Genomic DNA, 25,643 nt, shown 5'->3' on the forward strand with positions numbered 1-25,643 from the left:
ACCAGAGCACAGTATGCTAACAGATGGAAGTTATTCTCTGACTGGTGTAGGGGCAAGACAGTAGACCCAGCACGTTGCTCCGTGGCCACCGTTCTGGAGTTTTTGCAGTCCCTCCTGGATGATGGTCGCTCTCATTCCACCTTGAGGGTCTATGTGGCTGCTATCTCTTCCCGACATGAGATGGTCGACAGAGCCACAATGGGTTGCCACAGGTTGGTGTCCCTCTTCCTTAGGGGGGCCCTGAGGCTGCGTCCCCCTAGGACTCTGAGGACTCCAGCTTGGGACCTGCCCCTGGTGCTGGAGGCCATGTCATCACCTCCTTTTGAGCCTCTGACCCAGATAGGGTTGAAGTGGCTGTCCATGAAGGTGGCTTTTCTGCTCGCCATTACCACTGCGAAGCGGGTCGGGGAGTTGCACGCCCTATCCGTGGCAGATACATGCCTGCGGTGGAACCCTGATGGCTCAGGTGTGGTTTTATGGCCCAATGTGGCGTTCCTGCCCAAGGTGCTTTCACGCACCTATTTTAACCAGCCTATCCAGCTGGCACGTTTTAACTCCCCATCTGAGGGGAATGAGTCCGAGATGCTATGCCCGGTGCGGGCGCTTAGGGCTTACATTGCTCCTACGGCCGGTATACGGCAGTCCGAGCAACTGTTTGTGTGTCACGGTGGCCCGAACAGAGGTTCTGCCTTGTCTAAACAGAGGCTATCCCACTGGGTCGTCGACGCCATTAAACACGCCTATGTGGCCAGTGGCCGCCCCCCGCCATCCGGGTTGAGATGCCACTCCACCAGAAGCGTGTCGACATCGTGGGCCGCACTAAGAGGTGTACCCCTGGAGTCGATCTGTGCCGCGGCATCTTGGACGTCACCTGGCACCTTTACAAGGTTCTACCGAGTCAACGTCGCCAGTCCCCACCCGATGAGTGTGGTCCTACTGCCAAGCTCTGCTACCTCCAATGAGTGAGGTGGTTGTTGGATTCTTTGTGACCTTTTTGGTATGGGTCATCCAGTGCTTTAAGCACCGCCTCTGGCGGTCAGTAAGGATGAAATAGAACGATAGTTACGAATGTAACTACGGTTCTATGAATCCTGGATGACCGCCAGAGCGTTCAGTCACTCAGAATCCTTGTGTTCTCGCGAGAAGATTCTAGGAACAGATCCTCTAATGACACCGGAAGATATAGCCTTCCCGGTGTCACGTGGGGGTCACAGGTGACTATGTTGATATTAGGTACTCGAAATGCGCATGCGCGAGGTGGAGATCCAGTGCTTTAAGCACCGCCTCTGGCGGTCATCCAGGATTCATAGAACCGTAGTTACATTCGTAACTATCGATTTCACTACCACCGCTACGCTGCTATTGTGCTGCTATCCTTTTTTTACAGGATTTAGAACACCATTCACATTGTATGTAACTACCCTGACTGGAGCTGCTGTATCACCCATTATCGACATTTTAACCACTGCCTTCCCCCCTTGCTACTCAAACTTAAAGAAAGATGAACACGGACAGAACAAAGCAATGAACAAAATGCGTGTTATACTTATGCAATACAAGTATGGTAAAGAGGTCTTCTTTGCGACCTTAAGGGAGCCGGGTCAAGTCAAGTAAAAAAAAAAAATTACCTTGTTGTAGTGAACGTCCAGCAATTAAACCGTAAATAACACTCATCTCTTCTAAAGCCTCAAGTTTATTTTAGTATCCCTGTCGCAAGGCTTCTCCAGGTTCATCTTCTCTTGCAGCCCAAGGTGTATGCCACATCAACCTATGGTCTTGTCGGCCCAGCTCACTGCCGGCTTCTAGACTGGTACTGGGAGCCCTCACCTCCCGGTGGCGTCCACCGCTGAGTTGTACACGCAGGTCTCCTCTTCATGAAATACCCTCAGCTTGGCTGGGAACGGTGTTTGAAAGCACAGTTTGTTGACCCTCAGAACTCGTGTTGCCTCTGTGTATATGCGTCGCTTCCTGAGGACCTCCCGGGCGTAGTCATCATTTCCTGATAGATAAACCCCTTCCTCTGCCAGGCCAACTTTAAATATGCCTCTTTGGTTTAGAAACTGGAAAATTTGACCACAATAGATCGAGGGAGGGACTCAAAGTGGTGGCTTCAGCCCAGGGAACTGTGGGCTCGTTCAAGCTCGAGTTCGGTGGAGGCGGGAAATCCCAGCTTTTATCTCAACATTTCCAAAAATCGTTGGGGAATTATTTTCGGCCCGTTATGCCATGAATTCTTAAATTCTCCCGTCTTGGCGGTCCCTCTTGATCTATTAGCCTGGCCTCCAGTTTTTCCTGTAGTTCCAGCACCTCTAATGCCTGCTACTTCCACAACCTACATTCTTACTTCTGATTCGGACATTCAGTTTTTCAACCTCGTTGAGTCGTCGTTAGTTGTTTTAAAATCCTCAATTTCTCAGAGAGCGACACCATTCTCCCGGCGAAAGTCTCTCAGTGTCTGGAGTATAATTTATAAATCAGCCATCTTGCCTGCCACCTATCGGGTCAAATCATCAGGCTCAATAAGGCTGCCGCTAGCTGTCTCGTCGACTGAATTTTCCTCAGCCGGAGGGGTCGGTTTTTTTGCCTGTACGGTGGTTTTCCGTTTCTGTCTGGGCATATCGACTCCTTAATCACATCACATCACTTTTAAATCATTTAAACTTCTGAAAGTCTGCTTTACGGCATCAGGGTCGGGGAGCCACGAAGTAGCGTTACTAACCTCATGGCCGCTCAACCAGACTATAATATGCTATTATAAAAAATGTTTAAAAAAGTGCTTCCTCTCCATTTATGCCTAGCTACATGGACTTGTAGCAAGTGGCTACAAGTGAAAGAGCGAGAAGCCTGAGTACCGAGGGTCAGAGACATGGTTCTCCCCGACTACTCCTACTGGACCCTGGATTACGTCCTGTCTTTGAAGGGGGCTAGCAAGCTTCTGGACTCAAGCCTCCTAGGAAGATGCTGCCTAATCGACAAGTGCCTGCCCATCATGTTCAACCAGTACCCCAAGTCAATGCACTAATTCATACATAACCCATCAGTGCTTCTGACAACTCATACTTAAGTGTGACAACAATGCTTTTGAAACGGCTGAAAGTCAACATCACAACTGAAAAACGAATTAATAAAATAAAAGAGGGGCCTTTTAGTCACTCGACATCTATTTTTACTACCTGCGACATTTTGAGCGGCGGACCAGAAGGCCTTCTCCGCGGACTCCCTGCTGCTCTTCCCCAGTCACTACACAGGCCAGCCGGGCTACATTAGCGACACCGGGACCTCCCCCATCTGGGACGATGAGGCCGTGGTTACGTACTGGGAGAGGGGACGCGATTAGCACAGGGCGGGGCCCTGGCAGCTGACAGATAAACCAGCAGCAACTGCCAATGCACAGAGGGAGGGGCACAAACTGTCCCCCAGTGGCAACAGGGATGAACTTTTATCCCCTGACGAGAATGGATATCTTAACGAATCCATAGTTCGATCAAGTGCCATCACATGTCTGTAATTTACACACAAAAACCTGTAAATTCTCTGTTCTGAAGTATGGCTGAGTTGTCCAGGTTTATTTTTGCTTTGCTTATCTGATGTGTCTTATGGGGGTCAACATTGTCCCTTAAAGATTGGGAATGAAATTCTCTTTTTTGGCCATTTTTGCAAAATTACTTGAAATCCTTATCATAACCCACTTACAGCCACTGAGTTAGAAGTACTGACATGAAAATTAAACAAGTCAATCATCTGTGGAACGGGCAGGGCTCGAAAAACTCCAGCCAATGATTTCCAGACCCACCGAGTGGCATTGGACAGTAAGTACGTCAATCAACTTACTGTCGTACTGCACTCCCCCTCCCCCCGCGCGACCCCTTCGTGCACGGACTCAAAGCTCGTGACCCAGAGCAAGCTTCTGTTTGTTTTTATCCTGCGGTAGCTACTGGAGCTAGCTAACTAGCTAATGGCTCGCTCTCGCGCATCTGTGTTCGCTCGTGCATGATTGCGCGTCCATGTACTTGGAATGGGTGGAGTCAGAATCAGCGTTGAAGGAGGGGGTAGGACCATTTGAGTTGTGTCTTTTCAAAATCTGATGACGTTTCGCAAATCCCATACCCAACCTTTAATCCCAAATGAAACAATTTCTAAATAAATAAGCCCCAAATACTCAACATAAGTTTATTTAAAAAAAAAAGGAAAAAGCATTGGTAGTTTAATTCCAAGCAAACAAAAGGAACCATTTAAAAATAGTTCACGAAAATTAGTTATGAAAACAATTAATTTAACCACACAAATGACGATGTAATAAATTAATCAGCATAAACAAAGGAAAGCCATGCTTGTACATCGGTGCAGCACCGGAAATATTGACACTGCAATCCTCGAAATGTAAGACACCCGGATATTCACATCCAGACGGCATGTTTCAGGACTAAGTTCCACAGTTCCTCGTATGGAAGAGAACTAAAGCTTTGATAAGAGAATTCAAATATTTTTTCTTTTAATGTAAATATTAGGGCTTCAATTTTAAAAAAGCATTCTGTACAATGTGCATATCTGAAATTGTGTATAAAGAAAATAACAGTTGGGAAAATGAAAATAAAAGACCAGTCAATGAAGATGAGATTTTAACATTATCAATTGATGCATTAATGATACAGAGTAACATTAATGAAGTACTTAGATGGAGCCCTTTTAGCCTCGATTAAACTTTGAACTTCAGAATATCACTGATATTTCTTCAACATCAAGCAGGTTTAAAGAAACAAAATCAACCTGTCATTTACAAATAAGTACCTTGAGTAAACCTGCTACAGCTCGATAATTCACCTGCTTATAAAAGACGCAGCTAATGCAACAAATCGGCCAAGAAAATGAATGTGCAATTGGGACCAGTAAGATGGAGTACCCAGAGGAGCTAGAAGAGGTTCGATGATAGGTTCAGATATACCAGAAGAGAGACAGTTTATGGATGTGTATGACACACAAAATAAAAGAAATGAAGAAATCACTCAATATTAAATAAACAGCTTGAAACAGAAAAGCATACGCTATAAAACATTGGTCTAACAGTGAACACTCAATTAATAAGAAAGAGGAAAAATGAACGTTCAAACCAAAGTCTCAATAAGTTTAAGTCAAATCAAGTCTGGAGGGAATCTTTTCTATTGATAATCCTGAGTGTTGCCAGACAAGGCCCCACTTTGTGAATGAGGTAAACCCTTATTGTTGATATAGCTTTAAGATCCACAAATTAATCTGTGGAGATACAGCATATCTGCAAAATAATAAAAACAGATACACAGAAATAGATTCATTTGGTAAAGAATACATATGGAAATAGTGATATATAATTTTTTGTTTGTTTTCTGACAGTGTCTACAGAGTCCATGTGCTCGAGGTTACTGCCAGCAGCGACCAAGAACTATAAACAGATTTTACAGTTGGAAAGAAAAACATGTGTGTAGAAAAAACATTCCCTCGCATTGCAATTAATTTCAATGAGTACACATCTAGTTAACTCAATCACAAAGTTCATACAGCAAAATGAATAAATGAAGCCTTTTGTTTGATTTGTGATATAAAAGGAAGACATTAGCAGTCGGCCATTAAATGTTACTGTAGAAAAAACATATGGTCCAGGAACACTAAATAAATGTTGCAAAAACATTTCTAGCCACACACAACCTACAATAACGATGCACTGTTGGCACCAATAACTAAATACAAGCAAAGAACGAAACAAACCCAATTCAAATCAAAAATTCCCACCACATTTCTTTTTACCACACCTTCTAAAGCACTTTTACAAAGGCAGTTTTATAAGCCATTGATTATTGATATACATTATCAAAAGAACGCCACAGTGTTTGCTCATAGAAACAGCGCAAGCCATCATACTAGTGAGCCGAAATAGGATTTTAAAAACACCTGTGAGAAAACAAAGTGCGATTTTGCATATGAGAATTTGTAAATAAACCCCCTTAACGAGGGGTCAGATACCTGTAACATGATCCGCAGCTGTAAACATGGTACATTGTAACTATGACGAAGTTTTAAGGCTTTCCGAAATTCCTGAAGTGTTGTTCACTGAGATAAAGAAATAACGAGTCAGTCACACAGTACACACAGTGGAGACAATTGCGAAATAAAACTTCTCAGTAGCCAGAACCAGACAAGACACAGTATGTACTTTCATATGCTTAATTTAGTCAAGAGGTTTGCTTGATAAACTCAACCGCTTTTCTCCAGAGGCATTTCCCCTCCTCCTTCAAAAAAAACATGTGGATGATTATATTTGGGGAATGGCCAAAATCAATTACAAGGGGGAAAAAAAAATCTAGTTTTAATCAAATGTACACACGGCACTATATTTTCTATTCTTAATAGATGCAGACCGTGCTGAAATTTCCAAATGATGCATTTCTTTGCCTTATGCGTGATCCTTCTGTTAATGCAACATGAAGAGGAAAGACACTGCCTGCATCAGCAATGCATTCTGCTGCATGCTTTCACATCCACGATGCCAGGGGGGGGGGATGCCAGTGTGCCAGCTTTGTTTTATATAAAATGCAAGTCTTTTTTTTGCATGCCCAGTTCTTTTGCTTACAGAAATGTGAATTTGGACACATATACACACGCACACAAAAACACACACTTGCAAGCAGTGCCATCCTATAAAGCGTACACTCAAACCCTAATGTAAGGACTACAATAAATCACATGTTACTCGCGGCAAGTAGCATTACTGTTCATCTACATTAAAAAGCGTAAAGCGTAAATTAATTTGCATCAGTGTTAGGCAGAATACCACCATGTATTTAACGGGTCATCGTTTCATGATGGTAGGTTGATCTACAAGGAGGCAGAGCCGATGGCTGTTCTACAGAGTACCCTGCGGCAGAGTGACCAAGAGATCTGCCCTTCAACCAAGGCTTTTTAACAGGACAAATATTTTAAAGACGTGGCTTTTACAGTTGCAGTTAATAATTCAACTCAAAAGAAACAGCTACAGTTAAAACAAACATGGAATGTGACACTTCTAAAAAAACGTAGGCTATGGAATAAGCAAAGCTTAAAAGAAAATGAAAGCTAGTTAGCTTCCATTTTTTCTTTGCCTGACTATCTAACGTCACAAAATGGTTACCAATCAAATGTAGAGAACACTACAGTAAGGGGAAAAAAAGTCATAATAAAATAAATTGTAGGACATAATTTGGCTGATGTGTGTGATGTGCAGCTTTATACAGAAAAAGTTCAGAATCCCTGCAATTTTTTCTGTGTCTTACTATTTGTTTCATTTATAGTTCTTCTGAGAAAGTGAGATTCTGTCAAGTAGGCATGTAGTGGTCACTTAAATTCAGTGAGGGTGAGCCAGTGCTACTCTCGTGTGCACGTGTACATGCTAGGTCCGAGCCATTGATCTGATTGTAGCTGGTTAACTTTCTTTAAACCCCCATTTGTGCTGCTGTGACCCACGAAGCCCCCCCCCCCCCCCCCCCCCACCGCACTGGTTACTGGCCTATATGAGAGTGTGGCTCGAAGCACTGCCCTGCCCTTGAGCAGGGGAGGAAGAGGAGGGGGTGACAGCCCCCTTGTTTCGCCCCAACATGGAGGGCATGAAATCGGGGTGACGGCGGGCGTGCTTGATCAGGTGGTCGCTGCGCATGAATCGCTTGTCGCAGAGTGGGCAGAGGAAGCGCTTCTCCCCTGTGTGCGTGCGGGTGTGGCGGGCCAGCTCGTCTGAGCGGGCAAACTTTTTCTCGCAGTCGGGCCAGGTGCACGGGAATGGCCGCTCCCCTGCAGCAGAGATTATGAAACCTCCATTACACATCTAATAAGCATATACACTTAGAAACTGAGGATGGTTTAGTAGAAATATTGATAATATCACAACACACTAGTTTAGTAAGCAGAAATGCATCTAAAAATACAATATCAACTTTGACAGTGTTTTACGAGCACACAAGTCAACAGAAAAATAGTAGTTATGTGGTAGCATATTCAAAGATCTTATTTCAATTATACATTCTGAATATTGAACATAACTAGTAGTTTGAGTGGAAGTCTGGAGTAGCCCTGCTCAACGTCGCAGAGCCAGACCACTCCACCAGACCGTGGGTTTTTTCCTTACTGCTAGTTCACTCTCCGTGGGCGTTCCCGGCGTTTTATTACCGACCCCAGTAGCATCTCAGCCCGAGACGACCACCCCGCGGCTTCCTTCTCCTATTAAATATACTTTTTGAGTAGTTAGCGCAGTTAAACCACTGATACAGCTGGGGTTAGGCTGGTTATACATAATTATGATAGTCCGACAAAGCAAGCATTGCGTTACCCGATTGTCCCCATTACTACACGAGGTGGGCTGATAACTATATATAAATTAGCTTGTGTAGGCTGAGTAGCAAAAATACACATGGTGACAACCTGTGCTAGCGCAACCTAATGTTGGGTTTCATCTTACTTCCACTTCACATGCAAATGTGTCCCGGAGGAAGATCGCTGTTCTGCACGTCCAACCCTGTTCTTTTGTTACTTACGGGCGGCTTTGTCAGGACCCCCCTGTTCGAGTTGTTCTACCCCCTTTCTTTTGCACCGACAGTACGCGGGTAAACGGGGCAAGGTACCCACCCAACCAGCTTCCATAACTAATCCCCTCAAAACAAAGAAATGTTAGCGTGAAAAATAACAACATGTAGTTGCTTGTAAACTATGGCATCCCCCCAAACACATTAGGGCGACACGATGTCTACGAAACCGAGCTGTATTACCTGTATGGGTTCGGATGTGTGCTTTCAAGTGGGACGATTTCCCATAAACTCGGTCGCATCCGTCGAAAGTGCATTGGTGTCGCTTGACCGGGGACCGGGGGGGAGCTCCTCCCCAGGGCCCAGGGACCGGGGTGGCCGACGGTGTCATGGTAGGGGTGGTCGAGTCGGACAACGTGGTGTAGCCGCTTTCCCCGCAGGACGAGTTGCTGCTCTCCGAGTAGGCCGACATGGGGCGGAACTTGCCGTGGAGGTCGGTGAGGATCCCGGCTACCGTCATCATGTTGGTGGCCTCGAGTCTCAGCGTCTCGCGCACCTCCCTGTCCTCGCTCGACCCTTCTGGCTCATGGGTTAGCAGGCCCGCCGAGGCGGGCAGGGTGGCGGGGACGACCGGGGTGGGTCTATGCAGGACGGGGCCGCTGGATATAGACACCAGACACTCGGCAGCAAAATAATCAGAATAGGCAGCCATTGCTTTCCTTCTTTGTCTTTGGCGACAGATTGTTAGCCTAGTCGTGAACAAATAAAATGACGCCTTGTGTGAGTAGCGAGGAGGGGCTAGCCGGTGCTCGACCTCGTTTTATCAAACTCGTCGAAGAAAATGAGTTTACTGCTAATCCTTCGTTGCCATAAAGTGTATAGATCCACTTGATAGTTCCTGATAAATACAGACTCGAATAGCGGCGAGCAAAAGGAAAAACGATTTCTTTGCTAAAACGTCCTAAAGTTACGAGCCCAACGTGCGTGCTTTACATCGTCTGACTATTCATTGTTTCAGACTATCTGAAAAGCCGGTCAAACACACGCCCCCAGAACAGACTGAGAAGGCTCCACGCACGATTACGTAGACTGAGAGAGGATCGTTGTTTAGAGCGTTATCCCGGTCTACCGACAACGTCATTTCCGTTCGCGGACCTCCTGTGGGCGTGGTGTGTTCTTTAATAGGTCCATGCATACACCACTCGGGGATTCTGAGAGTAGGCCTACGCCAGTGCAAAGTTACCTTAACGAGAACAATGAAAAACATGTTAAGAGTAAGACTTGAGAATTCATATAGCGTTATGAAGATGAATTAGACCAAGACATTTCAGAAACATAACGAAATGTATTCTCTCTCTCTCCCTCGCTCTCCCCCCCCCCCCCCCTCTCTCTCTCTCTCTCTCTCATCTCTCTCTCTCTCTCTCTCTCTCTCTCTCTCTCTCTCTCTCTCTCTCTCTCTCTCTCTCTCTCTCTCTCTCTCTCTCTCTCTCTCTCTTTCTCTCACTCTCTCTCTCTCGCTAGTAACGCACATTGGAGCACCCCTTTACAAGCATTTGGTCGCGGGATGAGGTTTAGCCTGACGTATGGAAGGCGTGGGCCGCTCAGGAGTGGTTGCATCGTGGAAAGATGGTGGGCGCTTGCGTGAATAATGATGAGAACAGGGAATTACATATTTTGTGTTATTATCTGCCTAATCACCTTCTGGAAAAAAAAAACGTGTGGCATCCACTGAAAGTCTTTGACTACAGTTTCTTTTTTCTAGCGTTTTGTTTGGACAGTTTTTTTTATTATCTCCCATATCACAGACAACCTCCCCTCCCTCTGGACAAAATCGAGATAGTCAACAAACAAGCAGGCTAGATGTCCCTCTCTTCAAGTGTTTACTCCCTTCAATTGGTTTCCTGTTTTCAGTGCAAGATGGTTCATTCGTAAAACTTTGCGTACATTGATACATTCATTATGGTTGCAACTGCCTGTCAAACATGTATCTGTGTCTAATATATATCAAACATTTAAAAAAAGTGTAACTTTTTATGTGAATTGTTATAATTCACCTTCGTAATTCCCCATCTTCTGTATTGTTTTCTTTCTTAATTTCCTTCCCCTTTTCATTCTTTCTCCTATTCTTTCCTACTTTAGCATCTAGATCTCCTTAAAATGATTGATTTGTTCGAAGTATTACTTGCGCTTTTTCTTTTTGGACATGACCCTAGTATTGAAGTGATCCAGGCGCAAGAAGACCCCTCCCCCAGACCCCCGCCCCAATAGAGCCCCACTAATGTGTGAACTGATTGGTCGTGTGCATGTGTGTTTGCAACTCTTATTGGGAAAGCCTTTCCTGATTGGATGCTTGGAGCCGTCTGGGTCACCGTTGAAGGCCTACACACACGAAGGGTCGTTCATTGGCTGTGAACAGTGCTGGGATTTACTTTACCTTACTTGCATTTGGAGTCCCTGTCAGAGAGGGCTACAGCTACTCAGTGCTGCTATGGCTGCTAAGTCTCTGTCATTACTTCACTGCCTTTATTTCATGCTTGTTCTTCTCCTTCTGCATGGTACGTTTTTTGGTTTAACAGCCCTTCTATTACTATGGGGCATAGATTGGTGAATCTGTTATTATTTATACATTATTATTGTGTGTGGAAAAGAAAAGACGTATATGTATGTGAGCAACAGCACCAATTTCTTTATATGAAGGAAACATTTGAGGTTGAACATATATATAGATGTTAGGGATGTTTGACCGTTATTTTTGTCATGTGTGGATTAGGGGAGGGCCGTCAGATGGTGAATCCTCTCTGTGACCCTGCTTGTCCTGGTGAGAATCTACCATCGTGGACATCATATACAGTATACTGCACGTTAAATAATAATAATTTTATTCCTTCCATTTCTATGTTTTTTCATTATGGACTAAATGTATTGATTTCTTTGAGTGATTGTGAGTGGCCCATCATGTCCACAGGGTCCTTGTCCCCAGAGCTGTCCTATCAGAGAGGGGTGAGGTACACCTACAGGTACAGCACAGCCATGTCCACCACCCTCCGCGGCGCCAACTCGGGAAGGAACGGTCTGGCCCTGGACTTTGTCGTCGACATACAAACGATCTCAAAGTGCCATTTAATGTTGAAGGTCAGCAGGGGATTGAAACCCACAAAGCTTTAAAATAGAGCTAGAATCGTTAGGAAGAGAGAGGTCACGCTGTTGTGTTTTCACTCCGGTTTCTTCTATTCCAAACATTTATTGTGCTCATGTTTCACTTTTATTCGTACTGTCCTTTTAACTGTTTTTCTGTAAAAACACTTGAATTTCAACCCTGTGATTAATAAAGTGTTATGTTGATGTGTTCCTGCATCCCAGATTAGAAATTCACAGATAAAGAGGATCTCCTCCCAGAAGGAGCACTCTGTACTGCGTTTCAAGAGTCTGAGGTGATGTTGCGATCAATACATATGACATCAAATAATAATCCTATAGTCATTGTTAGTGTTAAGTGCAATGCACTGCCCCAAATAATTTGTTCAGCAGAACCAACACGGCTTGTCTGTCTGTAAGTCCTGCCTCCCTCAGGGACTGAGGATGGTGTGTTTTTCTTTCTCCCCCAGGGAGTCTCTGGAGGGGACGCGCCTCAAGTTCTCTCTCCGAAGGGGAAAGGTCACTGCACTGTGTCCACAGGAGGGCGAGCAGGTGTGGGCCATGAACATCAAGAGAGCTCTACTGAGTATGCTCCAGACCTCCCACACAGCCTCCAAAGGGGAAACAGAGAAAGAGGTGGGAAACTTCAACTGATATTTTCATGTTATTTAATAAATTCTGTTAAAGAAATCAAGGAATTCTAAGAAGGCGTCCAAGTTACTTTCACAGTCTGTCTGTTTAACGTTGTTTTATCATGTCACTTCTTCCAGACTGATGTCTATGGTACCTGCCACACCAGGTATAAACAGAGAGGATCTGTATTGATCAAGACAAGGGACCTGAAGGAATGTCAACAGCCCCGACTGTCAGACTTCTGGTCCCATTCTGTATCGCTGACCGAGGATACCGTGAGTTGATCACCTTGGCTTATTTCAAAACAAAGTCCAAATACTGAGGGCTCATTTTAGATTCCTCCCCTACCAATCAGTTTAAAGAGTAACCACACAGAGAAAACAAAGTGCTAACGCGAGATTGGTGGAAGTTAAGAGGGAAGATTTAGAAGATCCTCAATTGGTGCAATTGAGGTTGCTTTTTATTGCTTTTGTGGTTTAATGGTTTTTGCTATTCTTTGTTACTGTGCATTATCAGGCTGATATACAATACTATTAATTATAAGATTCTTTTTGAGGGGTTTCTGGTTACCCAAAATTCTAATTGTTCAGCCACCATTACTAATATCATCACTAGTCTCCTTGCAGTTAACTCTACCATCTGCATTGACATCATGTTAACATGCAAAACTCCCAAATGAGACCTCTTCCTAACCCAACCATTTTGTCTGCTTGTTTTCAGACAGTTGATTCCAAGCTCCAATGTGCTCAACGAATGCAAAGGACCAAAGTGATGGTGGAGGTCAACTGCACTGAAACGGTCTCTATGGTAACTGGAAGAGCAGGACTGGTCACGACCCAGACTCTGTCCAAGCTCTCTCTGCTCAGAGCCCAGCCGGAGTCAGCGCCCGGGTCAGGTGAATGTGCTGCTGATTGCTTGTAGCTAGTCGTGTATTCTAACAGCTGTTACTATTTACTACTTTACCATCTACCAAATTACTAAATATATCAGCAGATGCTTTCATCCAGAGCAACATACTTTATTATTACTTCCATTTCCCGCCGACATGAGTGAAAGCCTGTCACAACCACATTTCAACACCCACATTTCCCATGTGGAACATGTGGAGTTCCTACCTTTGGGTTCAAACCTTGAATCCTTTTGACTGGGAGTTAAACACTACTAGACCATCCTGTCCCCATAACATTAGCGGCATCAACCTTGCGGGATATAATGGAAAAACCTGCAGGCTGTGTGTGTTGTATACCTGTTGAGTATCTCCCGATACTCATCAGGTATACAACATCAAAGGGTTCCTTTAGTGAACAATATTGTGTTCACCAAAGGACCCCTCTTCCTCTCCTCCTCTCCTCCTCATTTCCTACTCCTCATCTCCTCCGCTTCTCCTCCTCCACTCTTCCTCATCTCCTCCCCTCCTTCTCCTCACCGCCTCCTCTCCTCTTCCCCCTCTCCACCTCCTCTCTACCTCTTTTCCCCTCCTTCTCCTCCTCCTCTTCTCCTCCCGCTTGTTCAGATTCTGAATCACTGGGACCGGGTGTGCTGACAGACCTGATGTTTGACCATGAGGGAGGACCACGTCGAAGCCCATTGTCCACACGTCAGCAGGCCAGCGAAAGCATCAACCTCTTATGTGGTCTCACCCGGGATCAGCAACAGGTAGGATTTAAACCCACCTTGAAGCCACACTTGTGATTCCCACTAAATCATTCCCATTTGTGATGTCACTAAATCACAGGGCAGGGATGATATTGAAAAGACTTGTCAAGGATAATCACAATCACACCTGGTGGTAAAATAGGGTCCCTTAAACATTTTTTAAGACCCTTTGGATCAAATTGCTCATTCAATGGAAATACATGATGATAATATATTACAGAGTGCAGGATAGACTGGTAAGGGTTATGAGTCCTAGCTGAAAGGTTCAGAGTTTGAATCATCGATGTCTGCAACATAACCCTACCTGCTCAGCAGTAAGTATCTATAATTAATTAATTATAATAATTTATAAAATCATTTGCTCAATGACTCAGTATTCTAATTAACAGAATGCATGATTTTCCTTGAATTATGATAACAGTGATGAAATAATAGAGCAAACACAAAGCAAGATACTATCCAGTCTGGCTGCTCCAGGGATTGTTTGGGGTAAACTCTCAATGAGTCAATGTTTTGCCGAACCACTTGTTTACCTTTCATCATATGTCGCGGCTTGCCTCCCCAGGAGACTTTTTTCAGTCTGGGAGGTATTGAATGTTATCCAGCTTTGCATTTGAGGTCCAAGTCAAGCTGAATCAGCCAACCTTCACAAAGTCGGTTTAAACCAAGATAGCTCTCTAAAAGCTTTATTCTTTGGGAAATGAAAGATGGATGACTTGATCGACAGTGGAATAATTCACAGTTCTGTCCAAACATTTTCATTTGAGGAGCATTTTACATAATGCTCCTCAAAACATTTTACATAATGGGTTGAAATCAAATTCACAATAAATCACAATGTCGAATGTTTAGTCCATCCTAACAATCTCCTACCCTCCTTGGGCCATCTCAGATGTCCCAACGCTTCCTTCAGCTGGTCTTCCAGTTGAAAGATCTGTCTCTGTCTCAACTGAAGATGCTCTGGCAAGAGTCTTCCTTCAACTGTCGCGATGACTGGTGAGTGAATTAATTTCCTATTGAATTGCACATATACATGTCCTCTGATCTTGAGTTAGTCTATAAACTGTACGGTAAATGCATTTAAGCCCCAAGCATTTTTATTTATTTTTTTACAATCTGCATCTTGCTGGTCACTACTTGAAATCGACATTCCTGAGACAAAAAAGCTGGTCATACTAATATGGGACCTAACTCTTTATGTACTGTCGTGACAATTTCTTGAGATTTTGCGTCTAGGACAGATGAGACTTCTAAATGCAAAAAAGCACACAATAGTTGTACACAATTAACCTATTTCAATGTCTGAATACAATAGTCTCCTCTCTAGCAGAGTGAGCCCAGAATACACATAGTACATGCAGTAGTATTTCTGGTACAGATAAGGGAGTTCTTGTGACCGGTTCACCCCAGGGAACAGGTTAATAAATTGGAACAAGGTATCACCAGTGAACAGATGGGTGGCCAGATAACACAACCTGAAGGAGACAAAGCTTATTCAAATTAAAAAACTAACTGATTTTCTGTCAGAGGACTTTTATACAGTTAATAGTATACAACAATTAGCTATTAGATATACATGTTTGTTTTTTTGTTTTTGAATATTTATTTTGCACATATATATTTGTTTGCATATAAATCATAATAATCAATCATAAAAATCATTGGTAACACTTTATAATAAGTTGCCATAATACATTTTGAAATATTAAAAAAGGGTTAGGTAATGACCAGTTGGTCATTACCTAACCCTTTTTTAATATTTGTTAATTGTTACTAAAATATCTATTTGGCACAAGTTAATAGTTTTTTCATCATTAATTCAATATTAGTTGTTTGCATAACCCTAACCCAACCCTAACACACCGCCCTAACCCTAACACACAGCCCTATCCCTAACACACGGCCCTAACCCTTACCAGCAACACTCTGTGTTTTTTTCACATACTGTGGTATGTGAAAAAAAACGTAACTTGTGCCAAGTAGATATTTTAGTAACAATTAACCAATGTTAACAAAGGTTAGGTAATGACTAGTTTGCTATTTATTATTGCACCTTATTATAAAGTGTTACCAAATCATTAAACCATATTCAAATAACATCTTGTAAAAACGTTTTTATTCCCCGACATTGATTCACACCTAGTGTCCTATTCTTTGTTGTTGGACAGGCATCCGCTGCTGTCGGCCCTCCCAGCATGTGGCTCGGAGAGCTGTGTGCTGCTGTTGACCGAGCTGATGCAGAGAGGAGACCTGGATCTGGACCGGGCTCAGTCCTACCTCACTAGCCTAGCCCTCATCCCCCACCCGTCTCCCCTCATCATCAACTCCATCAATGTAGGAGCAACAGGACTACCATTTCACTGATGCTGATGACTTCTTCATGATGCCGTTTGAATATATAAGTGTATATATGTATAACATTTGATGTGACATGCTTATGAACAGGTGGAGGCAGGTGGGAGAGGTTAACCATAATATGTCAATAATGTTTACATTTACATTTGTCTGGGATCATGAAGTCCATCTCATCTCATCTGTTTATAATGAAACGAGACCAACTGCATCCACTATGTCTCTGGTCCTCCATGCCAGGCCCTGCTGGAGGCCCCAGAGCTGCGTCCCCGGGCCCTGCTGGCGGGCTCCTCAATGGTCCATGCTCTGTGTCGGAGGTCCGCTGGCCCATGCACCAGTCTTCCTCAGGTCCAGAGCTTTGTGCAGACGTTGCAGGACAGCCTAGGCAGTGGATGTGGAGGAAAGGATCCGAGGAGAGTGTCAGAGGTAAATGCAAAGCGCAATAGAAACATCTCTTCTAACTCTTTGTTTGCACATGCATTATAATGACGAGTTTAACTGAAGGAAGAGGAGGCATGACTTTAGAGGGAATACCACCAACCTGCAAGAATAAGCTTAAGCCCCTGCCACCAGATAATGTCCAATTGTGCACGAACAGATCAGCATAGTAGGGAGGAGAAGGGCAAACATGACTTTATAAAGAATTGAACTAGTGGACACCTCCAAAAACGTTTTATTGGCCAGCTGGTGGAACAGCAGGCCTACTGCTGGGGGTGACTTTAACTCTCAGGAGGTAAAGCGGGTTGACTGGTAACCAGAAAGTTACTAGTTCGATTCCCGGCTCGCCCCTTGAGTGTTGCGGTATCCCTGAGCCAAGACACCTCATCCTAACTGATCCCGAAGAGCTGGCTGTCTTCCTGCATGATTGACTCTGTGAATAGATGGTTTTAAGTCGCTAAATGTAAATGTGCTACCCAGTCATAAGGCAATCATAGAATTGAGTTATTTTGCAGAACATTGTATTTACAGATGACTACTGCTTCTTGAAGTGATGAGATATGATACATTTTCACTTCAAACATGCTGAAAGGAAGTGTTTTATACTTGATACCCAATAAAGTGCCTTTCACCTTTCTACTCCTTTCTTACTCCAAACAGTTGATTGTTGTATTTTTTTATTGTTTTAGCATCCTTCTCCGGTCGTGTTTGTGTGCCCTATTGTGTATTCAAGATGTTCTGAATTTGAAGTCCTTCCTTCTAATCCCACATTGATTTCGGTCTTTCTTGCAGCTCCTGTATATACTGAAAGCTGTGGGGAACTCAGGCCTCTCGGCCCCGGCCCTGGTAGCAATGCTGAGCCGCTGTGTGCTCGGCTCCTCAGAGGTCCCAGAGCTGCAGCTCGCTGCCATCCGCTCCTTCAGACGCATGCCCTGTACTACTGATGTGAGTGACAATAGTGCAACAACAACAATAAGTGTGCGCTGAGGATCCTGTCTATCATGCTATCTATCTACTTACCTATTTATCATCCACTCATCTCGCTCCATCTATCAATTTAATCTAAATTCCCCACAACAGCATTCTGGTCGCTATGTCCATGTGGTCGATATGTTTTATGTCAACACCCCTCAGAACCAGATCACATGATTATCTGGGTGAAGGGTGGAAGAGGTCATTGGAGAGGAGGAGGAGAAGAGGTGAGGAGGGTGTTCTGACACCGTTGATTGACAGCTGGTTTCCTCTGCAGCACTCTGTGCTGTTGCAGCTGTATCGCTCCTCCCAGGAGGACGCAGAGGTCCGGGTCGCTGCATACCAGCAGCTCATGCGCTGCCCTGATCCACGCACGCTGCGGGCGGTCAGGGCGACCCTCGGCAACGAGAGCTCCAGCCAAGGTCTGGCCGCTCCCCAGCAGAGGGACGGGAACACAGACCCTTATGTCATGAAACTCAAACACAGACATTTCTGATTTTACTTTAAAAATTAAAACTCATTCCTTTAAATCCATAGTTTATGTGAAAAGGTAAATCTTCAGATAAGCTAAATGTGAGATTGTAAACAATACAATTTGAAATATGTAATATTTTCATATTCAATTTTTTTTTAACAGATCCATGTGTAAGCTGTATTTCACTAAGATTTCAACTGACCTTACTGATAATCATGCTACATGACTTAAATATTCCCTCTCTTTGGTTTTAGGAAGTTATTTAAAACTTAATCTTTACTTCTACTTAAAGGAGATGCATGAGTTGGACCTATCCTTCTTTGATTCTATTTTATTGGTTATTCTCTTACTGGAAAAGAATGCTGAATGCATTTCTCTTTTTGGATATTTGTATTTGTAAGTAAGACTTTGGGATGTTAAGGGGATGCTAAGATACTTTTTGCTTTCTTTAGTTGGTTCCTTTGTGTGGAGTCACCTGACTGCGGTCCTAAAGAGTGATGATCCAATGAAACAAACTCTAATGGAGGCCCTACCTGATGACATCATCAGCAAAGACTTTGAAGCGGAGTTCTGGAAATATTCGTCCTATTCCGACTACACTGTTGCCACAGGTAACGGGATTCACTTTTTGTTATGGTTGATTTGTGATGTGGTTCACTTCTATAATGCTTATTATCAATTTGTATGTGTGTGTGTGTGTGTGTGTGTGTGTGTGTGTGTGTGTGTGTGTGTGTGTCTCAGGCATGGGCATTGCAAACCTAGAAGGGTCACTGATTTTCTCAACCAAATCCTTCCTCCCGCGCTCTGCCATGGCTAACCTGACGGTGTATCTTCATGGCAGAGCACATAACCTTCTGGAAGTAGGTAGAACCCTGCCTGTCATCTTGTTATTATCTATTAAAATATGGCCAGGGAAGTGAAATCGCTAGCAGATTCTCCGATCAACCCATAGCCGAATGTTTTCAATCCCTAATGTCAGCTCTGCAGCCGACCTTGGAGCATCCTTTAGCAAGATGCCTACACCCTTGCTGCTCCTTGATTAAATGTATCTAAAATTAATTCAAGTTGCTTATAATCGATAAAAGCATCTGATAAATTACTAAATAAATACATATATATATATATATATATATATATATATATATATATATATATATATATTAGTGGTGGGCAACGTTTTCTTTTTAATCTAGATTAATTCCAAAATGAATCTAGATTAAAATGGCAAACGGCAAAAAATCTGTTTGTTTACCTTGACAGTGGTCAATTATAATTCACCGCCGGAAGTTGTGAAGTACCCATGCAAGTGAACGGAGCATAAACAAAAATAATTGACAATTTTCAACATCAAGAAGTTGAAAATTGTTCAACTTTTTCGGCAGCGACGGATCCGTCATCCAATCAGATCACGTATGCAAATTTAAGCACTGTGACGCGACTCGGGCTCTGACGATACTGGAAAGTGGGAAATCGGGCAATCTTGCCTCGCAACAAGCAGGAAGAAGCGGGAAGAACCCGGCGAAGCGATTTGATTGGCTGACGGATGCCTCTGCAAAGACTACTCCCCCATCAGTCAGCCACGCCTTCCCACATCCGTTGACTGACGGTGCAGTGGGCATGTAGCGTAAAATATATATATTAGTGCTGTCAAGCGCTTAAAATATTTAATCGCGATTAATCACATTAATGTCATAGTTAACTCACGATTTTTTCTACGCTAAATATCCCTTGATTTCTTTGTCCCATTATTTTTTCTCATTTTAATGCTCTTATCAACATGGAGACGTGCATCGGCTTGCCTTGTGCAAATGTTTTTTCATTGATAACAACATTGGCATATACTGATCAAAACAGGACGATACAAAAGAAAAGCCTATCGTGCAACTAAACGATGAACATACAAACATACTGCCTTGAACATAGCAGTCAGGCAGGCTACTAATTCTTTGTTTTGAGCCCAAAAAATAAAATCAATAAATAAATTGCGTTAATCGCGCGATAAAAAAATGAACGCCGTTAAAATTGGTTTGCGTTAACACCGTTAATAACGCGTTTACCTGACAGCACTAATATATATATATATATATATATATATATATATATATATATATAACAAAATATATACATTTTTTACTTTTCTATATATTGTATTTTTTAACTAATAAATCAATAATTTCTCATGGAACAGAGCAGGAAACATCCTCCGGTTGTTTCCATTCCAGGTAGACCTTCGAGTTGAGAACGTAGAACCAATCCTGAAGAACCTGCTGGGTCGTCCGCCCCGCGGCTCTGAGAGGGAACCCGCCGGGGGGACCAGAGGGCATTCGCAGTCGAAGAACGGGGAAGGCAAAAGAAGAAGAGAGGGTGGAGAAGGCGATGATGGCGCGGGAAATGAAGCTTGTTCCTCCAGCATCAGCAGCTATCTAGACCGAGCCAAGGCCATGGTGAGATTAACAATTAATAATGACTTCTTAAGTTTAGTATAATTGCATTATTGATGCCATTCTGGGAGAACACTAGACACTGGATCTAAATTGTATTCATCAACTGTTGAACAATGCTGCAATAAAGTGATAGACCACAGCTAGGGGATCTGAGTCATACATGTGTGTTTGTGTTCCCAGTGGACTGGTGGCCGGAGAGTCAGTGAGGGCTCTCCCAGGTGTTGGGTCGGGGTGAAGGTGTTTGGAAACGAGATCAGCGTGTTCACCTGCGACGACCTCCACACCCAGTTCAACCAGCTGTCCATGACGGTGGCAGGGCTGGCCGTCAGGCTGCTCAAGGTAGCTCCTCTACTGTAACGTATTGTAGTGTAACCTAATCTAATCTAATCCAAATCGATAACTTTCTACTCTGTGGAGGCTCTGTATGATACGTGCTCCATCCCATCAGTCCCATAATATATTTCCGCAATCAACTGGTTCTGTCGGGAACCTCCTATAACTTGGGGTTTTCCACGTTGGTGCGACCACTAGGTTGGTCGCAGGTTGCAGGTCGCAGGATGGCCATCGTAAACAGCTTTTCTTATTTATCTTTAGAAACATTTGTGTATGGGCTACAATCTTCGACAGTTTAATGGGTCATTGTTTTGAAAGCCGGAAAAGGGGATTCATATATTGAAGAAAAATACAAAAGTTGTTTGGATGTATTTCTCATATTCTCTCATATCTCATGTTTTTTCATTTTAATGACCATTGTCAAAAGCACTTCAATAGATGGTGTCACAGCATGGAAACGTTGGTGGAGCCCCTTGATCCATACCCCCCTCTCTCCCAGGGCCAGGAAGTCAAGCTCAGCCACCGGGCAGTTCTGATGGCGGAGGAGTTGGTGATGCCGTCTCTGTCGGGGATGCCCATCCGCCTAGCCCTCAACATGACCTCCCTGCTCTCGCTGCGGCTGAAGGGCAGCGGGAACTACAGAGACCCCAGCCACCTCTCTCTGGCAGGCTTCATTAAGCCAAAGTAACTCAATAAAAACAAGTCAGAGTGCAGGAACTGCTCGCAAACACCAATGTTGCGGCCAAACGTGAATAAACGACACACTTCACCAATGGCGCATCTCAGCTATAATATTGCTAGTTTAACACTTTGATGAAATAAACATCATTCTGGTGCCTTCATTAAACTAGACATTGACTATAAGCCGTTTTCAGAAATGTCCTCCGCATTTGTAAGCATTTTAACACCAGGAGAGAGGGTGATTCCGACTTGATGCTATATATGCGGACATCAGTGTCGTTCAGATATCAGTAGAATCTCCGGGTGGTTTAGGGGGGTGGGCTTACAAGGGCCGGGATATGACGTAGGGTCTAAGTTCGTAAGAGGCAGGGTAAGGGTGACTGCTGTCAATGTAGTTGTTTTGGTTTGACCACAGACAGCATGGAGAATCGAGAGACCAATTTTTACAACAAACACAGGGTAAAAATGTAGTTTAATTCTGTGTTTAACTGAGAGAACAGGGAGTGGTATGCCGGGACCCTATAATCTTCAGCTAACTTTTGTAATTAATAATAATGAAAAAAAAGAATATCTATATATGCGTGCAGCTGTGATATATATTTTTTAATCATTCAGCGAACAAAAGGCAACAGGCTGATTATCGTTTTGGGTAACACTCAATGACATGCAAATGCCGACCGATGCAAATGCCGACCGCTTCGGTCTGCATTTGCATGTCATTTAGCATCACAAATGTCATGATATGTTGTTCAGATATACGGCCCATCAGGAGAATATCAGGACATCCACGTATGTATGTCTGAAAGCAGCATGTTGACAGGCTTAACTACAACTGACTGACGCACACATAAGTTGCTTTCAGACATACGTGTCCTGATAGTCTCCTGATATTTTCCTGATGGGCTCTATGTCTGAACAGCATATACTGACATTTGTACCCTGAAATTCTCCTGAAAAGAATACCACACCTGAGGTATTATTTTCTCCGTAGGAAATGTAAATGACGTGGGAATGAGGCGTAGAAATTCGGCATTTCTCACACTCCGTGAGTGGGCGTGTTGATGACGCTTCAGTCTGCATTTGCATGTCATTTAGTGGCACCCTAAATGCTAATCATCCTGTTGCCTTTTGTTTGCTGAATGGTTAAAAAATATATATCGAAGCTGCACGCACGTATTTGGTAAATGTTTTTATTATTATTTACAATAGTAAGCTAAACATTATGGGCCGATTGCTCTGTCGCTAGCTTAGCCACTTTTTAGAGTTTAACACGGGTTTAAACTTGTCGGTGACGGAAGAAGTCACGTGACGTCTTAAACTCCATTGCTGTGTCATATGAACTTGTGGTTTAACCTGCAGCTGCATTTGACGTTGATCTCAATTACTGTCTTCAGAGAAATTCACATTTCTCTGAAGAAAGAGGGCGTATTTTGTTCGTGTTAGTCTAATCTCGCAACTGACGTGGTTTTAGAGGAGACCAAACCAGTTTGCAGGATGAAACAATGCTCCATCATAACCAACACACACACAGAATTAGTTTTATGAATAATAGGTATGATACATTTACACTTATTACACCAGGTAGGCCTTCAGTACAATACAGGCTACAATATAGGAGTTGCTTAAAGTGCCCAACTAAAACTCTACAAAGAACAGATTATTTGTATGCAAAAAAAATAAATGGAGGAGGATCGTACCATTCAACGAAACATAAAAAGGTCAATGCTTAACTAAAATGGTCCTAACTCTCCTTCTCCGAGAATTGAAAGGCGTGACATTATCCTAATTACTCGAATAGGCCTATTAGTTCGTCTTCAATTAATTAAAGGTTGGGTATGGAATTCGCTTCTTTGGCCATTTTTGCAAAATTACTTGAAATCCTTATCATGACCCACTTAAAGCCACTGAGTTAGAAGTACTGACATGAAAATTAAACAAGTCAATCATCTGTGGAACGGGCAGGGCTCGATAAACTCCAGCCAATGATTTCCAGAGCACGTACTCAAACCTCGTGACCCAGAGCAAGCTTCTGTTTGTTGTTATCCTGCGGTAGCTACTGGAGCTAGCTAACTAGCAAATGACTCGCTCTCGCGCATCTGTGTTCGCTCGTGCATGATTGCGCGTCCATGTACTTGGAATGGGTGGAGTCAGAGTCAGCGTTGAAGGAGAGGGGGTAGGACCATTTGAGTTGTGTATTTTCAAAATCTGCTGGCATTTCGCAAATCCCATACCCAACCTTTAAGGCCCCGTTTACACGAAGGGAAAACGCAGATATTTTCACACGGTTTGGCCTCTCATTTACACGAAAACGCAGTTTTTGTCACAGAAAACGATCATTTCTAAAAACTCCGGCCAAAGTGGAGATTTCTGAAAACGCCGGTTACGTGTTGTCGTGTCAACGGGTAGAAACGGGAGCCGTTTCTCAATTCGCGTACTTGTGCGTGCTCGTGTGCTCGTGGACTCGTGAAACGTCATCAGTCGTTGCCCGAGCACTGTTCCAATTCGAAGCACGCATCAAGCGAGTACTGTCGTAAAACCCGGAAGTGTTCTGGATGCGTGCTCGATATCGCCGTTTCACCGAGCATGCATCGGAGGTGGCTCGTGTGTGCTTGCTCCCGCTATAAATCCCAGGATGCATTTCGCACTCGCAGCCAGGGGCGGATCTAGCCATTTTGGGGCCCTAGGCAAAATATAGACATGGGGCCCTAATTTTTGAAACACGTACACAAAACAAATAACCATCCCAATACTCTTAGAATCGCAATAAACCCATAGTGCACTGCCACTCAACTCTCCACAGTAAAATCAGTTTCAGATATATATATTTTTTTTTTCAGGTTTTTTTTTTTTTTTTTTGGTTGGGGCCCTAGGCACTTGCCTAGGTTTGCCTAATGGAAGATCCGCCACTGCTCGCAGCAGTACGAGGGCGGACAATATGGAGAAGACGCACAAGTTACAACTGTAGCTTAAGTTACTCTTAACTTATATATTTATATAATATATAATATAATAATAATAATAATATATAAATATATATATGTAAGGTCGTGTGTGTATAGCTTATACACATGACAGGACACTCATATCTTTTCAATTGTTATTCATTCAGAATATTTACATACTATTTGAAAATGAAAGAGGCTGGGATTTTGTTTTGTATCATTTGTTTATATTGTTCAGTAGTATATGCCTAAATGAGGCCGTAGCACAGTTAACGGACGAGCAGAGGTGGTGACGTCATCGAGTCCGCTGCTGTTCCAATTGCAGGTACGTACTCGCGTGCTCGCAAGTATGTGCTTGAAGTACAGACTTGCCAAGTACGTGCTTGCAAGTCATCGAGTCCGTAGTACGCGTGCTACGAATTGAGAAACGGCCGGGGTTTTAGGTTCTGAAACGTCACATTATGCGCCAGGAAATGCTTAACGTCATATGAGCGCCCTATGTTTACAGTTTGTTTGTTACAGGAAGACGCTCGTGTTATTCGTTGTTGTTGATTCTGAGGATTCTGATTGGCTTGCATGGCTTTATCCTTCTCCCTACACTGCCGCCCATAGGTTTGGCATAGTTATAATGTCCCAACGGCGTATTTATCCGTTTTGATGTAAACAACAACTTTTTTGAAAACGATGTTGTGTGCACAATGTTATTTTTGAAAACGGAGGGGGGGAAATATTCGTTTCTATAAATACCCTGCTACGTATAAACGTGGCCTAGTAATCACGTTTGCATACACACACCAAGAGAAAACAATGACAACTAATTGATTGACGTAGGTGAGGGCAGATTCAAGACTCAGATTTCCACAAAAAGTAGCCTAGACTATTTCATAATATATGTCAACATTATAGCGTTTTTATTATATTAAAGTTCATTTTAGATTCCCATTAAGTTTTTGTTGGTAATTATAGCACAAAATGCATCCACCATGAAGTTAAGACTGCATCTGCTCTGGGGTATACTAGAAATCAGAGTACTTCCGGTTTCCAAGCAGTTTAAACCGAGTCA

General features: G+C 43.3%; 3 protein-coding genes across 3 annotated transcripts; 2 read left to right on the top strand and 1 right to left on the bottom strand.

Moving 5' to 3' along the window:
* Positions 1-1,596: 1,596 nt before the first annotated feature.
* Positions 1,597-9,582, bottom strand: zgc:153115 (uncharacterized protein LOC768186 homolog). The gene is made up of 2 exons (XM_056595898.1): positions 8,763-9,582; positions 1,597-7,791 (listed from the first exon to the last, which is right to left on the bottom strand). The coding sequence occupies exons 1-2, from the start codon at positions 9,229-9,231 to the stop codon at positions 7,514-7,516; spliced, it is 747 nt and encodes a 248-aa protein (XP_056451873.1). The 5' UTR covers positions 9,232-9,582; the 3' UTR covers positions 1,597-7,513.
* A 464-nt stretch (positions 9,583-10,046) lies between these two features.
* Positions 10,047-18,201, top strand: LOC130387982 (vitellogenin-like). The gene is made up of 13 exons (XM_056597273.1): positions 10,047-10,148; positions 11,290-11,337; positions 11,485-11,651; positions 11,880-11,950; positions 12,125-12,290; positions 12,425-12,562; positions 13,008-13,182; positions 13,801-13,943; positions 14,836-14,939; positions 16,112-16,277; positions 16,536-16,721; positions 17,526-17,678; positions 17,983-18,201. Exons 1-13 carry the CDS (start codon positions 10,103-10,105, stop codon positions 18,199-18,201), a joined length of 1,782 nt encoding a protein of 593 aa, XP_056453248.1. The 5' UTR covers positions 10,047-10,102.
* A 788-nt stretch (positions 18,202-18,989) lies between these two features.
* On the top strand, positions 18,990-21,786 carry LOC130387983 (uncharacterized). The gene is made up of 4 exons (XM_056597275.1): positions 18,990-19,040; positions 20,403-20,624; positions 20,805-20,963; positions 21,457-21,786. Exons 1-4 carry the CDS (start codon positions 18,990-18,992, stop codon positions 21,643-21,645), a joined length of 621 nt encoding a protein of 206 aa, XP_056453250.1. The 3' UTR covers positions 21,646-21,786.
* The last annotated feature ends 3,857 nt before the right edge of the window (positions 21,787-25,643 follow it).

Source organism: Gadus chalcogrammus, chromosome 8 (genome assembly GCF_026213295.1).
Source record: "Gadus chalcogrammus isolate NIFS_2021 chromosome 8, NIFS_Gcha_1.0, whole genome shotgun sequence".
Lineage (NCBI taxonomy): Eukaryota > Metazoa > Chordata > Actinopteri > Gadiformes > Gadidae > Gadus > Gadus chalcogrammus.

Bases quoted from the DNA above. Each gene is read 5' to 3' on its own strand.
- zgc:153115 (XM_056595898.1), bottom strand. From the start codon at position 9,231: ATGGCTGCCTATTCTGATTATTTTGCTGCCGAGTGTCTGGTGTCTATA. The intron at 7,792-8,762 runs GTAATACAGCTC...TCTCTGCTGCAG, and splicing joins ACACATCCGAACCCATACAG to GGGAGCGGCCATTCCCGTGC.
- LOC130387982 (XM_056597273.1), top strand. From the start codon at position 10,103: ATGGAAGGCGTGGGCCGCTCAGGAGTGGTTGCATCGTGGAAAGATG. The intron at 12,563-13,007 runs GTGAGTTGATCA...GCTTGTTTTCAG, and splicing joins TATCGCTGACCGAGGATACC to ACAGTTGATTCCAAGCTCCA. The intron at 17,679-17,982 runs GTGAGTGACAAT...TTTCCTCTGCAG, and splicing joins GCATGCCCTGTACTACTGAT to CACTCTGTGCTGTTGCAGCT.
- LOC130387983 (XM_056597275.1), top strand. From the start codon at position 18,990: ATGGCTAACCTGACGGTGTATCTTCATGGCAGAGCACATAACCTTCTG. The intron at 20,625-20,804 runs GTGAGATTAACA...TTGTGTTCCCAG, and splicing joins TAGACCGAGCCAAGGCCATG to TGGACTGGTGGCCGGAGAGT. The intron at 20,964-21,456 runs GTAGCTCCTCTA...CCTCTCTCCCAG, and splicing joins TGGCCGTCAGGCTGCTCAAG to GGCCAGGAAGTCAAGCTCAG.